Here is a 17,437-nt window from a genome sequence, read left to right on the forward strand (position 1 = left end):
TTCGATATCTCGAATCTAAGAAGCTGAAGTTAGTCGCATACAATTGCGCAGCCGATACGCGCATGTTTTGTATATGTTAACCTAAAAAAAGTTGTATACAAGTTTCGTAAATGATAAACAAATAATAAATATAAATAAGTTTTTTATTTAGTGAATATAAAGAATTAAATTATACATCATTTATTTAATTAATTATGGCAGTAACAACAGCTTCTGGAATCCCTGACAAGCATTGGCAACCACCATTTGTTTCTTTAGAAACATCGTAGGTTTACAAATTTTAATTACTATAAACAAATTTCAATATTAATAATTTATTATTCATTTTTCTTAATAAATAAACATTTATACATACATATATGAACGATAATTTACTTACAAACAAGTTCATTTGACATTATTCGCCTTTTTAATCTCAAATTATTTTGAGGTTAGAAAAATGAAAAGAAAATGAATATTTTTAAATTTAACAAATTATTAAAAAGACAAAGAATATATCATTGTTTATTCAATAAAATTGAAACTTGATCTGCTACTTGAATGTAATTACAATTAAATAACAATTGATTCAATTAATTGAACAATTCAATTGTTCTTCAATTTACTAAATCTTTGTTCTGTTTTAATTGTAATAATGAAATGAATTAATATTATTAACATAATTAAATGAATTAATATTATTATTTATCTTTACAGAATGGGAGAGATAATTATTGAACTCTATTGGAAACATGCTCCAATTACTTGCAGAAATTTCGCAGAACTTGTTAGACGTGGATATTATAATGGCACGAAATTTCACAGGATAATTAGAGATTTTATGATTCAAGGTAAAATAGAGAATAAATTATTTGGATTATCTGAAAAATTCTTCTGTTTTTTAATATTTAGTATAATATAATTGAAGATTCAAATTTTTAGCAGGTTTTTAAATAAAAATAACTTAATTTTTAGGAGGGGATCCAACTGGAACAGGAAAAGGAGGAGTTTCCATTTATGGAGAGTGCTTTGATGATGAAATTCATGATGATTTGAAACACGCTGGTAATTTAATGATTAATTAGAAATATAACAAATTTTCAAGTTATTATTTGACATAGAAGTAAACTTATCGGACACAATTTTAATCACGTCTAAATCGTTTTACTTGCAGGTGCTGGAATTTTGTCGATGGCAAATTCAGGTCCAGATTCAAATGGATCTCAATTTTTTATTACACTTGCTCCGACACAGTGGTTGGATGGAAAACATTCAATTTTTGGTAAGTTCAATTCTTTCAAGGGAATATAATAATAATTAAATCAAAAATTTATTATAAAAATATAAAATTATCCTTTTTTTTAATTTCCAGGACGAATTCACACTGGCATGGCAATTGTAAAAAGAATTGGACTCGTAGAAACTGATAAAAATGATCGACCAATTGATGACGTGAAAATAGTCAAAGGATCAGTGAGAAATCCTTAAAAAATACCCGATACTTTTCTACTTTTCTAATGTAAATAAAAAGGAAAATAAATTTAAAAATTCATCATTAATATGAGAATATGATTTATTTCTCCGTTTACATAGGATAATCATTTATAATAATAATATATTACTAATCGCCATATTACAATATATGTTTTAAAATTATTATTCCTCACACAAGCTGACAAAATATAAACGGAGCTAAATCGCTCTTTTCTTAATTCTAATATCATACAGCTTTGAAAAACTGAAAAAAAAGATTTCCTTTACGTATTTTCCAGTTTCCTTTCTTTTTTGTTCTTTTCTATGATATAAATCATACGCAAATTAAACTTAAAAAAAAATCGTATGTATGCATTTTTTTTAATCGCATGTGGTCTTGAAATTACTCATATAATTCAACTTATTCTAAAGTGCCGCAAATTCTTTCTTCTTCGTGACTTTAAAATGCGACAAATTGTGATTTGTTTTTTCTTTTTTTGAGAATGAAACAGGCGATTTTCTCATTTTAATCCTAATGATCAACTGTACAATTTTATTGTTCATTTTATTTTTAAACAAATGAATCATTCGCTTTAAGGGTTCATTCACTAAATATTCGCACATATTTACATTTTTTTTTCTATTACGTTAACAAATTTAAAAATTAACAATCACCTCTTTCTATCTCGCGGCAGTGAAAAATATTGGAAAAATTCGAAACACATTTTTCACTACATTCCGAAGAAGAAAGCATTTTATTACCCTATATAATTTCTTCGATGTTTTACATCATTTAATTTATTGATTTTTTTTTTGCTTTCATTTTTATGTTTGCAATATTTCAACGGCAATTTGCATTTTGATTATGCAAACTTATCTTTCATTATAGCCTATCTGAAATATAAAACAAAATACAATGTAATTAACTAAAAAAAAAATTATTTAATTCAATTCTATACATTATATTATCGTCAAACGTATGCTATTTTTATTTTTTTTTAAATATAATTTTTCTTTATTAAATATACGATTAAATTAAATATACATTGCAACCAATATAATAAACTAATGCTGATATCGCAAAGACGCAACTACTAAAAATAAAGATGAAGACAATTTCATTTTATGGAATTGAAACACAATCCTGCCTTAATATTTACAATTACACTTGAAAAAAAAAAATTAATTCTCTAATTTTTTTAAAATTCATTTTCTAATTTCATATATTCGGATTTTGACTATAAAGCTTTTAAACAGCTATTACAATATTTTCTTGTTCATAAAACAAAAAATTTTAAACACAATTCATGATGTATAAATTTCTTTTTACGCTAAAAATAATTGTAAATTTGGTTTTAAGTAACAAGTGCATTATAAGTAATTCACTATTATTTCGAAAATAAATCAATTAAATATTTAAATGACAAGAAAATAATGAATGCGTGTATCGAAAGAAATAAAAAAAATTACAAAAGGAAAAAATTCAAAATATTTAAAGAGTCAAATATAAAAGAATTTTCTTTTAACAGTTTATATACGTAATTATTTACTGAAAAGTTTTTGAACTTATATAAATTCGTTTGACTATTAAAATATTCGAGAAGAGTTCTCACTCTCTTTTTCTCTCTCTTCTTATAAATATATATTTATATAAATATATATGTAGATCAATTTAATCAGCAACTAGAATTTAGTTGCGTCATTGCGTATAATTTCGAACTAAATAAAAATTATTATTATTATTATTATTATTATTATTATTATTATATACAACATACGTTTGAGCATTTTTCGGATAGTGATAACTTAAATAAGAAAAAAAATATAAAGACTGGCTTCAGTATGAAAAAAAAAATAACAATGGAAAAATTAAATTTACATTCTCCATCATCTTTGTCGTCTGGCTCGTGCAGTTCTCGATCTTGGAGCAGTAGAACCAGTTCCAATACTAAACATTCCAGTAGCAGGAGCTGCGAAATTACTTGGTCCTGGTGTTGGTGCGTTGAAAGCTGGTGGTGCAGATGCACCAAAATTAATGCTTGGTGCTGCTGTAGGTGCAGTGAAATTGAAACCCGAAGCTGGAAATGTTAAAAAAAATTATTATTAAATTATCCCTATGACGTCAATAGTTTTATTTAAAATAAATATTTAATCATTTTTTTTTTTCATTGGAATACAGATGTTCAAAAATTTCAAATTCAAACCTTTTTGAAATTAAACAATTTAAAAAAAATTGTTATAAAACATAAAAATATCGATCACTCCGAGTCTTCTTTGTGTTTTATAATAATTAAAGGTGACCGACTGACAAAATCATTAGTTTATTATTATCAGAATATTGTTACTGTAATTTCTTCAAAATTATTTGTATCATTTCAATTCAATTAACATTTTCTAGAATTTTTAACTAAAATTCTACTTTAAATCAATAACATCAATTATCATTCATTTAAACTTTTTCAAACAAATTAATTCTACAACTTTTGAAAATATTTAATTTTTTTTTAGGAATTTAATAAAAATTTTAATGAAATTTATTATATTAAAGGATTTTTACAACAATTTTTGAAAATAATTTAAAACTTTCTGAAGAATTTTATTAAATTTTTTAAAAATGATTGAATTCCTGAGAAGAATTTAAATAATAATTTTTGAAAACAATTGAATTTATGAGAAGAATTTTATTAAAATTATTGAAAATAATTGACTTCTTGAGAAGAATTTTAAAAAAATTTTTGACAATAATTTAATTCTTAAGAAGAATTTCCCTACCTATTTTATTACTTTTCAAAAGAATTGAATTCTTGTGATGAATATTGATATTTATCAAAATAATTGAATTTTGGAAAAGAATTTTATTAAAATTCCTTAGAATAATTGATTTTATGGGAACAATTTATGCGATTTTGTTATTTATCAAGCTAATTGAATTCGTTTGCAAAAACGAAAAATCTTTACTTAAGATTTTTTGAAAATAATTGATTTTCTGCAACGAGTTAAATGTTATTTATGAAAATATTTGAGTTATTGCAACGAATTTTATTATTTTATTGAATAATTGAATGTTTCTTAAAATTGAATTCTTTTCTCAAATTTTAATAAAATTTTTAATAATAATTGCATTTTTCAAGGAATTTATTTAAAATTGTATTAAAAATATTTGAAATTCTGCGATGAAAATAATTGAATTCGTAAATGAATAATTGAATTATTTCAAAAAAATTTAATTAAAATTGTATTTAAAATAATTGATTTCTTTCGAACAATTTTATAAAAGTGTTTGAAAATAATTGAATTCCTGTCAAAAATTCTAAAATTTTTGTAAATAATTGAATTCTTCCAAAGAATTTTAAAAAAATATTTTTTTAAATAATTGACTTTTTCGAGGAATTGAAATTAAATTTTAAAGAATAATTACATTTTTTGAGCAAATTCTGTAAAATAATATTAAAAATAATGTAAATTCTTCGATGAGGTTTATTATTTATGAAAATAATTGAATTCTTGCTTAGAATTTTATCAAAAACTTTTTAAAAAATAGAATACGCATGAAAAAAGTTATTATTATTGAAAATAATTGAATAATTGTGAAGAATTGTATATAAATGTTGTTAAATAATTAATTTTTTCGAAATTTTATTAAAATATTTGAAAATAATTGAATTTTTGTGAAAAATTCTAAAATTTTTGTAAATAATTGAATCTTCCAAAGAATTTTACAAAAACATTTTTTTAAATATTTGATTTTTTCGGGGAAATGAAATTAAATTTTTCAGACTAATTACATTTTTTGAGCAAATCCTGTAAAATTGTATTAAAAATAATTGAAACTCTGCGATGAATTTTATTATTTTATTGAATAATTGAATGTTTCTTAAAATTCAATTCTTTTTTCAAGTTTTAATAAAATTTTTACTAATAATTGCATTTTTCAAGGAATTTATTTAAAATTGTATTAAAAATATTTGAAATTCTGCGATGAAAATAATTGAATTCGTAAATAAATAATTGAATTATTGCAAAAAAATTTAATTAAAATTGTATTTAAAATAATTGATTTCTTTCGAACAATTTTATTAAAATGTTTGAAAATAATTGAATTCCTTTGAAAAATTCTAAAATTTTTGTAAATAATTGAATTCTTCCAAAGAATTTTAAAAAAACATTTTTTTGAATAATTCACTTTTTCGAGGAATTGAAATTAAATTTGAAAGAATAATTACATTTTTTGAGCAAATCCTATAAAATTTTATTTTAAAAATAATTGATATCCTTGCGATGAATTTTATAATTTATAAAAATAATTGAATAGTTGCAAAGAATTTAATTAAAATTTTCAAAAATAATTGAATTCCTGAGAGGAATTTTATTATTTATGAAAATAATTGAATTATTGCGAATAATTTTATTAAAATGATTTAAAAAAATTTAATGTCTGTAAACAATTTTGTTATTTTTGAATTTGATTTTCTTCGACGAATTAAATGTTATTTATGAAAATATTTGAATTATTGCAACGAATTTTATTGTTTTATTGAATAATTGAATGTTTCTTAAAATTGAATTCTTTCCTCAAGTTTTAATAAAATTTTTAATAATAATTGCATTTTTCAAGGAATTTATTTAAAATTGTATTAAAAATATTTGAAATTCTGCGATGAAAATAATTGAATTCGTAAATGAAATTTTATTATTTTTGAAAATAATTGAATCTTTTCGTAGAATTGAATCAACAAGTTTTTTCTATAATTAAATCTGTTGATAAATTTTATGAAAGTAGTAAATACGGAAAAACATTGAATTGCGAAAAATTTTTTAAAATAATTGAAATGTTCCAAAGAATTTTATTTAAATTTTTGAAAATAATTGAATTTTTGGCGAAAAATTTTGCTATTTATAAAAATAATTGAATTCTTGGCGAGATATTCATTGAAATTTATAAAAATAATTGAATTCGTGCAAAGTATTTTATTAAATTTTGTTTAAATAATTGAAATTTTGCCAAGAATTTAATTAAGATTTTTTTGAATTCTTGTTACGAATTTTGATTTTTATCAAAATAATTGAATTTTGGAAAAGAATATTATTAAAATTTTTGAAAATAATTGATTTTATGGGGAGAATTTTGTTGGTTATCAAGATAATTGAATTCTTTTGCAGAATTACTTAAAAATTATTGAAAATAATTGATTTCCTGAATTCCTGCGACGAAAAAAATAGGGAAAATTTTCAAAATAGGTTATGTTTTTGGGCCAAAATTAAAAAAAGGGGACTTTTAGGGAATTAGGGGACAGACTGTGAAGCCTGAAAAATTGAATATTTTCCCAGAAAAAAGTGGATAAAATCATACTATCCGATGCTTGATATTCACATACCTGGTTTAGAAGCTGCTGATCCAAATTGGAAGGGAGTTGCGGCATTATTGTTACTAGTATTATTTGTACTCGCACCGCCAAAGGAGAATGCCGAACCCGGCTGTGCTTGACTCTGATTCCCTCCAAAAGTGAATGTCCCACTAGCACTGGCATTATTATTTCCATTGCTGCTATTGCTGGGAACCGCTCCAAAGGCCGAACCAGGTGTGCTAGTGCCAAAGACACTTCCTCCAGCCTGCGTGCCGAAACCTGTCGTCGAACTGGCTCCAAAAGCTGGTGGTGGATGTGGTGGATTATTGCCCCCCGCTCCAAAACTGATTCCCGTATTATTACTACTACTTTGCGGCTGAAAACTGTTATTCGCTGTTATACCGGTGCCGAATGCAGGAGGTGCCGCAGTCGTTCCAAAAGCCGAAGTGTTTGTTGTGCTGAATCCAAAGGACGATGTCTGACTAACAGGAGTCTGACTTCCGGGAGTTTGACTTCCGAATAGCGGCGTTGCGTTTGTACCAAAAGTTGGCGGCGCATTGCTGCTGGGACTCGTGGCGTTAAATCCGCCAGAGTTCGTCGCTGCGCTTCCGAAGAGTGAAGTTCCGCTAGTGCCGAAATTCGAAGAAGTTGCCGCACCGAAAGCGGGAGGTTTCGTTTGACTGAATATATTGGAGGCGCCCAACATTGGATTCGGGGAGGTGACATTCGTGACGGCATTCGCGCCAAATGGTGTCGTGTCCGTGTTTGGAGGTTTCGCTTGACTGAATAAATTCGAAGTTGTCGTGCTGGCGCTGCTGTTGGTGAATAGACTCGGAGCACTTGTCGTTGTGCCGAAAGTTGGCGCCGAATTGGAGGCGAAAGTCGACGACGACGAGGCTGTTTGAGGCGCTCGGAAAGCACTCGACGATGGTGTATTGCCAAAGACAGGTTGACTGTTGATTGATTTGAAGGACACGGGAGTTGTCGTTGTCGGCGTGCCGAATGCCGTTGTCGCCGGTGCGCCGAAAGTGGTGGTGGATGTTTTCACTTCACCCGTGTTCGATGTGCCAAAGTTTAGACTATTATTTCCAAAGGTTGAACTCGTGAAACTTGGGGTGGATTTTGTGGTTAAACCGAAAGCTGGCGAAGCGGAAGTTGTTGTGGGATTCACGCCGAAAATCGATGTGGCGGCACTGGTGGTGGTCGGCGTGCCGAAGGAGAAGCCCGGCTTACTGGCAGTGGTATTATTGCCAAATGTGAAGTTTGGCGTTTTGCTTTCTGCTGAGGTTGCCTCCACTTTGTTCAGACTCGTCAAACTCGAAGGTGCCGGGGCGTTGGTGGGAAAAGAAAAGCTCGGAGGAGCGGTTCCGAAAGTTGTTGATGTTTGTGTATTGGGTGTGATTTCCGCCGGTTTATTCGTTCCAAACGAGAAAGCTGGCGTCGTCGAAGGAGTTGAATTGAAACTAGGGGCTGAAAATGTTGCACTTGGAAGTGATATGGGCGTAGATTGACTCGTGGTAGTTGCGATTTGACCAAAAGTCGGCGCGGGTGGTGAAGTCTTCGCCACGGCGCCGAACGTGAAGGACGGTGTCGTGGCATTTTGAGTCGTATTCATCAGATTCGTACTGAGAATATTCGTGGTTTGAGGAACATTTTGAGGAATTGCGAAAGTATTCGAAATCGGAGCGGCTAAAGTGGGAGTTGAAATTTGGGTCGTGGGTAAACTTAATTTAGGCTGGAGATCTTGTTGAGGTTTACTGGAAAATAATGAAGAAGTACTCTCTGTCTTTGATGCAATGAAATTAGAAGTTGGGGTTATTTGCTCCTTCGAAGTTTCAACAGCAGTTGGAATAGGAACTGGTGCTTGAATTGTTGATGTACTTGTACCGAAAGTAAATGTAGATGTGCTGCTGGCAGCGGTACTGAGCGAGGAAACTTCAACTGGAGGAGTTTCTGTCGTTTGAACCTCTTGCGGCTTGGAAGCGACATTTTCTGCTGATAAAGAAGTCGGAATATTGAAAGTTACACGTTTGTTGGGTGATTTTTTAATCACACCTTTCTTCAAAATTGGAACGACAGGTGAAGAAATTGGAGATGTATTGACATTCGTCGTCACTGTCGTTGAACTTAGAGTTGTAAAAGGTGTTGTTGTAGTTGTTGCCGTTGCTGCAGCTGTTGTTGTTTCAGAAACGTTATTCTTCATCTCACCGGCTTGAATAACAACGTCTGGATTAATTTTACTCGCTCCTGAAATAGATATTGAAAAAGAAATTACTAAAAATATGTCGGAAATAAAATCTATCTTTTCTCAACATAAAGTGTACTTCACACTTCGCACTCGATAATTAATTTTAAAAAAGTAGCAAAAAGTAGCTTTCAACCAAAAAAATAGTATAAAAGTAGCAAAAAGTAACTTTCAAAATAAAAAAGTAGTAAAAAAAATATGATTAGAATTAGTATAAAAAAACAAACTGAAAAAAAAACAGAAAAGAAATCTTACCTTTTCCGGAAATGGCATCAAACATACTCTGAAGTCTGGCTCGCATACTATTTTGTCTCATATTAACAATGTCCGTCTTCTTAATTTCATCCTTATCAACCATGGAAAATTTGTCTTTCGCATTACTACTTTGTTGCTCGATAATTGTTCGTATTTTATCATTATTCTGCGGTTCAGGTCGCATAAACAATTTATCGGACAATTTCACAGGACTGCTGGGTGATTTTGGTTTTTTCAAAATTGCCGGTCTTTTAATTTCCCAAACATCTGGCGACAATTTGATTTGTTCCTCCATTCGCGTCTCATCATTAATGACAATTTCTTTAGGTGAAACTTCTTTTCGTTGCTTCAATTCAGAATTAATTGGAACATTAACAATCGGCATCGGTTCACTGACATAACGTTCAATTAATTTTGACGGTTCATTTTGCTGAACAGTGGAAAAATTTTCACTCGGATATTTCTCTAATGATTTAAAGTGCTTCTCAAAATCTGGAGTACTGCTACGTGATATGTCCGCTAAAAATAAAAATAAAAATCTGTTATATTTCTAATTAAATTAATTAAAATTTCTTAAAAAATTAAAAATATTTATATAATAGAAACTAAAAATAATATTTAAAAAACTCCATTAAACTTTTACAAAAAAATTAATTATAAAATTCAATTATTTTTTCAAATTCACTATCTATTGCATTTAATATTCAATTATTATCTAAAATTTTAACCGTAATTCATTTTTATGAAATGAAAATCAATTTTTATTAGAAAATTCTACTAGAATTCAATTATTTAAATAAAAATAAAATGCAAATAAATAATTTATTGAATAATTGAATGTTTCTTAAAATTCAATTCCCATAAAAAATCGTTATCAACAAATTTTCAAATAATTGGATTCTTTCGACGAATTTTAATCAAAATTTTAAGAATAATTAAATTTGTCGAGAAATTCGATGAAAATTGTATTAAAAATAAATAAAATAATTGAAATTCTGCATTGAATTTTATTATTTATGAAAATAATTGAATTCTTGCGAAGAATTTTATTAAAGTTTTCAAAAATAATTAAACGTAACATGCATTTAATTATTTTTAAAAATTTTAATAAAATTCTTGACATAAATTCAAAATAACAAAATTCTTAGCAGATATTCAATTACTTTTAGAAATTTTAATAAAATTTTTCCCAAGAATTTGAATATTTTCGTAAAATAATAAAAATCTTTGCAGAGATTCAATTATTTTCAAAATTCTTAATAAAATTCTTCGCAAGAATTCAATTCATACATTTTAAAAAAGTTTTGATAAAACTTTTTTTGGTAGAAATTCAATTATTTTTAAGACAATTTTTAAAAAAATGTCTCGATAAAATTCAATTATTTTTAAAATTTTAATGAAATTCTTCATAAAGAATTCAATTATTATAATCTAAGATTTTAACTGAAATCTATTTTTAAATCAATGTTTATGAGAAAATTCTACCAGAATTCAATTATTTAATATTTTAAATACAAAAATAAATAATTTATTGAATAATTGAATGTTTCTTGGAATTTAATTCCTATTAAAAATTTTATCAACAAATTTTTAAATAATTAAATTCTTTGGACGAATTTTAATAAAATTTTTAAGAATATTTTCGAGGAATTCGATTAAAATTCTATTGAAAATAATTGAATTCCTAAAAAGAATTTTATTATATTTACGAAAATAATTGAATCTCCGTAAAAATTTTATTATTTATGAAAATAGTTGAATGATTGAGAAGAAATTTATAAAAAAAAAATTGTTATTATTGAAATTCTTGTGAAATTTTTATTATTTTTTGAAAATAATTAAAAGTTTTTGTAGAATTTTATTAAATTTTTTTTTAAATTATTAAATTCTTTTGGTATTATTTTATGAAAATAGTAGATATTGAACAATATTTAATTTTTGCGAAGAATATTATTACTTTTGAAAATAATTGAAATTTTGTAATGGATTTTATTAAAATTTTTGAAAATAATTGAATTTTGTCGAAGAATTTTGATATTTATTTATAAATATAATTGAGATGTTGACCATTTTTTTTTTTAGATTTTTTGAAAATAATTGAATTTCGGAGAAGAATTTTAATATTTCTAAAGATAATTGAAATTTTGACGAGAATTTAAAAATATTTTTGAACATAATTGAATTTTTGCGAAGAATTTGATTACTTTTAAAAATAATTGAATTTCTGCAATCATTTGTAATTTCTCTAAAATTCTCAAAATTATATCGTACAATTTACGAACTTTTCATTCTTTTTGAATGAAATTACGGACTTTACGGACCTTTTTTCAAAAAAACGGACTTTTTCAGGATTTACGGACCTACTTTGAGCCCTGCAATTATTATTTTATTGTAGCAAAAAAAATTATACAAAAAAGATTATTTTTCTTGTGATAAAAATTTGATTCTTTTCTCTCTGACTTTTTCTTGATTTCCCCAAACATGTGTTAATACTTACTGGCTTTTCTTTTGACGCCAGAGAAGACGTGAACACTCGAACTGAATGAATTTAAAATATCATTGCATGATTGGCCCTTGGTACGCTTCAATGGTCTGGATGTGGAGTGCGATGGCGAAAGTTCCTCGTCCGACTTCGAAGACTCATCCCTGGCACGCTTCTGTGTCATTTCCTCCAAATTTTCCAATTCATCGCTATAAATGCCATCGGTGCGTTGCTTCTTGACCAAATCGGCTGTAACGTCTTCCCTTGATGCATGTCTCTTTAGAGATATTTCTCTCAATGCTTGAACAACATTAGGCGACGATACTTGACTATCAGAATGACATGTTTTGTTGAGAATTTTCCTTCTCTCCGACGATGAGAGATTGCTGATTGCTTCGGGTTGTGCAATTCTCACTGTCACTGGCATTCGCATTTTGGCTGTTTTTGTATTTATTAATGGTGTCGGCGTTGGATTGAGATTGACTTTTGGAAAATGGCCCATTCCATACTGTGGTTGCTGAAGTAACTTATTGTTTATTTCCGAGGCGTATTTCGATAATCTTGTCGTCAAACCTGGCGATGTCACGTCCGTGTAAACTCTGAAATAAGAATTTTTCAATAAATACATATTTACCAAATTGTGGTAGAAAGCAATTTCAATATTTACTCTCTAAATTTGATTAGTAAAAATGTTTACTAATCTGAGTGACTTAGTTTTTACTTTTCAATTAGTAAGTTTTACTAATAAATATTAATTTCGAATTTTTTAGTAAATTTTACTAATTTAAAAGCAAAAAGTCAGTCACTACAGGGTTGCCACAAATATTTATAAATATTTTATTTTACCCTGAGTTTTCCCTGATTTACAGATAAAATTTTGCCTTTTTCACTGACCTTAAAAAAATGTTATTCTGATTCACTCTAAAAATTATTAGATACTCAAAATTCTAATACAAATTTACAAATTTCGTTAATTGTAAAATTATTCGAAAACATCAAGTTTTATTAAAAATAAATATTTAATCATTATTATTTTTCTATATAAAATTTCATAACAAAACTAAATCGACAAAAATTTGTTTTACAGTTGAACTTTTGTTCCGACTTGTCGGCTTATTCGTTAATAAAAATTTGAACTTCATAAAGAAAAAAATTTTTCTTTACAAATTATGAAATGTTATTAAAATAGGTCAATTTTATTTTAAAAATTGAAAAATTGTAAGGAATGAAATGAGGCAAATATGTAACTTTTGTCAATTTTTAGTGTCCTATTCTAATTCTTAATGAGTTATAAATTATGGTTTAAACGATAATTGATGTACGTCTAGACGAACCACAGTTACCATAAAAATTTGATTCTGTATTTCCCCTACTTTTCCCTGACTTCCAGACAAAATTTTGATTTTTTCCTTGACCCTAAAGAATTAGATATTTTTTTCTAAAAATTCATGTTCTAACGCTTTTAATATTCAATTATGTATTATCTAAAATGATAATTAAAATTCATTTTTAAATCAATTTTTATTAGAAAATTCTACAAAAATTTATGAAAATAATTGAATCTCTCGAAAAAAAGTAAATAATTGAATGCATGTGAGATTTTTATTATTTATAAAAATAATTAAAATGCTTGCGTAGAATTATATAAAAAAAATTTTTAAATACTTGAATTCTTATAGAAAATTTTATTCAATTAGTAGACATTAAAATCATTGAATTGAGGAAAATTTTTGAAAATAACTGAATGCCAAGAATTTTATTTTCTAGAATTTTTTAACTAAAATTCTTCTTTAAATCAATTATTTTTAATAATTTTTGACAAAGTTCTTTGAGAATTTTCAAATCCATTTAGGTATTTAGAATTCAATTTTACGAAATTTCGATTATTTGGAAATTCTTCAATTAAATTAAAGAAAATGAAAACTACAAATAATTTTCAAAATATTCAATTAGACATTTTAAAAAAATTAATTTTACCAAATTGTTAGTTGAAAGAATGAAAAATTAAGATTTTCCAAGATTTTAATTTGAAACCTCTTCAAAATTCAATTATTTCTAAAAATTCAGCCTATAATACTTCTATATTCAATTATTATTTAAAAATTTAACCAAAATCTATTTTTAAATCAGTTTTTATTAGAAAATGAAAAATCCTACAAGAATTAAATTATTTAAATTCAAAAATAAATAATTTGTTAAATAATTGAATGTTTCTTAAAATTAAATTTTCATAAAGCATTTTAAGTATTAAAAATTTTAAAAATAATTGAATTTATGAGAAGACCTTTTCAAAATTCAATTATTTATAAAAATTCTTCCTAAAATGTTTTTAACATTCAATTATCATATTTAAAATTTTCACTGAAATTCATTATTAAATAAATTTTTATTCAAAAATTCAATTATTTAAATACAAAAATAAATAATTTATTGATTAATTGAATTGTTTCTTAAACTATAATTGCAAGTATAAATAAATACTATAAAAAAGTATTTTATTATTTATAAAAATAATTGAATCCTTGTAAAAAATGTTATTATTCTGTTGGAAAATTTTATTAAAATAGTAAATATTGAAAATCATTTAATTGTGGAAAGTTTTTAAAAATAATTGAATTTTATTACTTTTAAAAATAATTGAATTCTTCTGATGAATACTAAAATTCCTGAAAATAATTGAAATTTGCAATTAATTTTATTAAAATTCCTGAAAATAATTGAATTTTGCAATGAATTTTATTAAAATTCTTGAAAATAATTGAATTTTGCAATCAATTTTATTAAAATTCCTTAAAAAAATTGAATTTTGCAATCAATTTTATCAAAATTCCTGAAAATAATTAAATTTTGCAATCAATTTCATTAAAATTCCTAAAAATAATTGTATTTTGTCAAAGAATTTTGCTATTCATTTATTAAAGATAATTGAAATACTGACAATTTTTTTTAGATATTTTGAAAATTTTTTCTGAGAGAAATTTTATTATTTTTGAAAATAATAATTGAATTTCTTCTAAAACAATTGAATGAATATTGTTATTTATAAAAATAATTATATTTTGCAATGAATTTTATAATAATTCCTTAATATAATTGAATTTGACTTTTGAAAATAATTGAATTTCTGCAATTTATTATTTGTAACTGCTCCAAAATTCAATTTTTTTCAGTGTTTTTAACTAAACTGCTTCGATAAATCCATTATTTTTAATAATTAATTGAATAAATTTTAAAAAATTGAACTAATTTCAGAAGAATGTGAATTATTAAAATTTTTAAAAAATCTAACTAAAATTGAAATACAAAATTTAAAATTGAAACCTTTTGAAGTTCATCTATTTATGAAAATAATATTGTAAACACAACTCTTTTAAAATTCAATTAATTTTTGAAATATTTAAGTCAAATTATTCATTTAATAATTTCTAACTAATAATTTTATGATAGTTCTTAAAGTTATTTAAAAGACTTCCGTATTTAAAAAGAAATTATTTTTCATAAATAGAAAATATTGAAGATTTTGTATTAGAATTCGTGGTAATTTTATAGTTTATAGCAAATAAAATAGAAAAAAAAATTCGGAATTTTCTTACGAATTCGAAAATTTAAATTTTTTCCAGCACTTTTAATAAAAATCACTGACTTTTCCCTGATTTCCTTGACCAAATTCTACTTTCCCTGACTTTTCTCTGTGGCAACCCTGCGAACATGCCGTCCAAATTGAAAGCCAAATAAAATGTGTCTAGACGGTAAAATAGACATTTTGTACTTAAATTTATTGAGATTGATAATAAAATTGAAAAAAACTTACTTTGTGTCAATATTATATCTTGTTGATGCTAAAAGTGGTCCAGCAACAGTCTGAACAGTCTTGACTCCGGCAGCTTTTGAACGCATTTTTGGACTGATGCTCGTGCCCCAAGGTGAGCCCTCCGGGCTGAAAAATGTCTCATCACGAGACACAGTATGATTTCTACCTTGTAATGATGAAATTTTATTCGGTGAATTTTGAATAGACACATTTTGCACTTCTCCATTGGGCACATTCTCCTTTCTCCAGGGTACAAGAGGCGTTGAAGTGTACTTAACCAAAGATTCATTATTGTCGACGTATCTAGTATGTTCGTTCCAATCGTCAATTTGCTGGAACTTTTCCTTAGGAATTGGACTCAATTGATTAACAACATTTGCATTCGAATACGACGACGATGATGCCGATGGTTCCCTAGCATTAACAAATGACTCACTACTGAGATGATAAGAACTTCTTCGAGAGCGATTCATGTTGGAGTTGTTGTGACTCGTGTTGAATCGTTGACGATAATAACGTTTAACGGCGTTCACAAAATCACGAATATAACGCGTGAGAATAACGCTGAATTGTTCGATAATTTCACTGAGATCAAAAATGACTTCTCTCACGAAATGGAATACTAATAAATTATAGGGAGACACAAGACTGTCGTTCACAAGGAGGGAGTAACACGTGTTCACTACGAAAAAGAGTAAAATCGCGAGGACTAGAATCAGTCCCCAGGCGTTGTAGAGGACCACTGATCCAATAAACACACTTAACAAACCGACTACACCGCGGTTACCTATTTCCCACATATTATTTCAAAAAGATAACCTCTCCATGTTTGAAAACAGCACAATCGCCGAGTCACCGGAAGTTGGCTGCGTTCGTCTCCCAACAGGAATGCAATAATGCAAATGCAATCGAAATATGTATGCATCATACAGTGTTGCCAATTTTTTTTAACAATGATGCGACGCCATTGCGCATGCGTCGCTTCCAGCAAGTTCATTGGCTCCCGAACTAAACAGAAATTTTTCAAAAATATATTTCCACTTAAAAATTGTTAATTTATTTCCAATTGTGATAATTCTGACTGTGTATCAAAATAATATATGTATTTCTCTATTTTCTTTTTATTTACAAAATTGCATCTTACTTAAAAATATTTAATTGCAATTGGTTCACAATTTGAATTTCAGCCAATAATTTAGCTTAGTTCGACGCATGCGCAGTATACGTGATGTTTGATTGGTGGATTTCTATAGTCTTCTTCATATTTCAAAATTTCCAATTTGCATTATTTTTAGGAAAATAAATCATATTTGTTCAAAAGAACATTTTTATCTTTGTAAACTGGTTTATGTCACTAAATAACCTTGAACAATAAAATAAATAATTTAATAATAATTAAATATCCTTGAAAAAATACCGAAATCAATAAATAACTAAAACTAAAAATTTTTCTTTTTAAATAATATTCAATTTTAAAATAATTAACAGAAACTCATCGATTTTTTGCAAAGAATTTTATCAAAAAATTTGATAATAGAATTTCTTTTAATTTTTTAAAAATAATGTAATGTCTTTAATAGTTTTAATTACAAATGTTTAAAAATAATTCAATTTTATTCGAACAATTTCTTTCAAGTTTTTAAAATAATCATTTTTGTTAATAATTGAAATAAATAAATAAACAATAATAAAAATCCAATTATTTTTAAATACTAAATTATTTTCTAGAAATTTTAACTAGAATTTTTCTCTAAATTTATAATTTTTAAAAATTTTGGAAAAATTCACCAAGAGTTTAAAATCAAAAAATTTGATAATAGAATTCCTTTGAAGAATTTTATTATTTA

General features: G+C 26.1%; 2 protein-coding genes across 2 annotated transcripts; one reads left to right on the forward strand and one right to left on the reverse strand.

Annotated features, from left to right (window-relative positions):
• The first annotated feature begins 52 nt into the window (after positions 1–52).
• Positions 53–1,538, forward strand: LOC122502519 (peptidyl-prolyl cis-trans isomerase-like 1). The gene is made up of 5 exons (XM_043612622.1): positions 53–265; positions 697–830; positions 955–1,044; positions 1,154–1,261; positions 1,352–1,538. Exons 1-5 carry the CDS (start codon positions 195–197, stop codon positions 1,465–1,467), a joined length of 519 nt encoding a protein of 172 aa, XP_043468557.1. The 5' UTR covers positions 53–194; the 3' UTR covers positions 1,468–1,538.
• On the reverse strand, positions 1,535–16,520 carry LOC122502516 (nuclear envelope pore membrane protein POM 121-like). The gene is made up of 6 exons (XM_043612617.1): positions 15,591–16,520; positions 11,795–12,378; positions 9,298–9,816; positions 6,828–9,044; positions 3,332–3,530; positions 1,535–2,346 (listed from the first exon to the last, which is right to left on the reverse strand). The coding sequence occupies exons 1-5, from the start codon at positions 16,388–16,390 to the stop codon at positions 3,340–3,342; spliced, it is 4,311 nt and encodes a 1,436-aa protein (XP_043468552.1). The 5' UTR covers positions 16,391–16,520; the 3' UTR covers positions 1,535–2,346; positions 3,332–3,339.
• Positions 16,521–17,437: the final 917 nt, after the last annotated feature.

This window comes from Leptopilina heterotoma, unplaced genomic scaffold, assembly GCF_015476425.1.
Source record: "Leptopilina heterotoma isolate Lh14 unplaced genomic scaffold, ASM1547642v1 Lhet_232, whole genome shotgun sequence".
Taxonomy (NCBI): domain Eukaryota; kingdom Metazoa; phylum Arthropoda; class Insecta; order Hymenoptera; family Figitidae; genus Leptopilina; species Leptopilina heterotoma.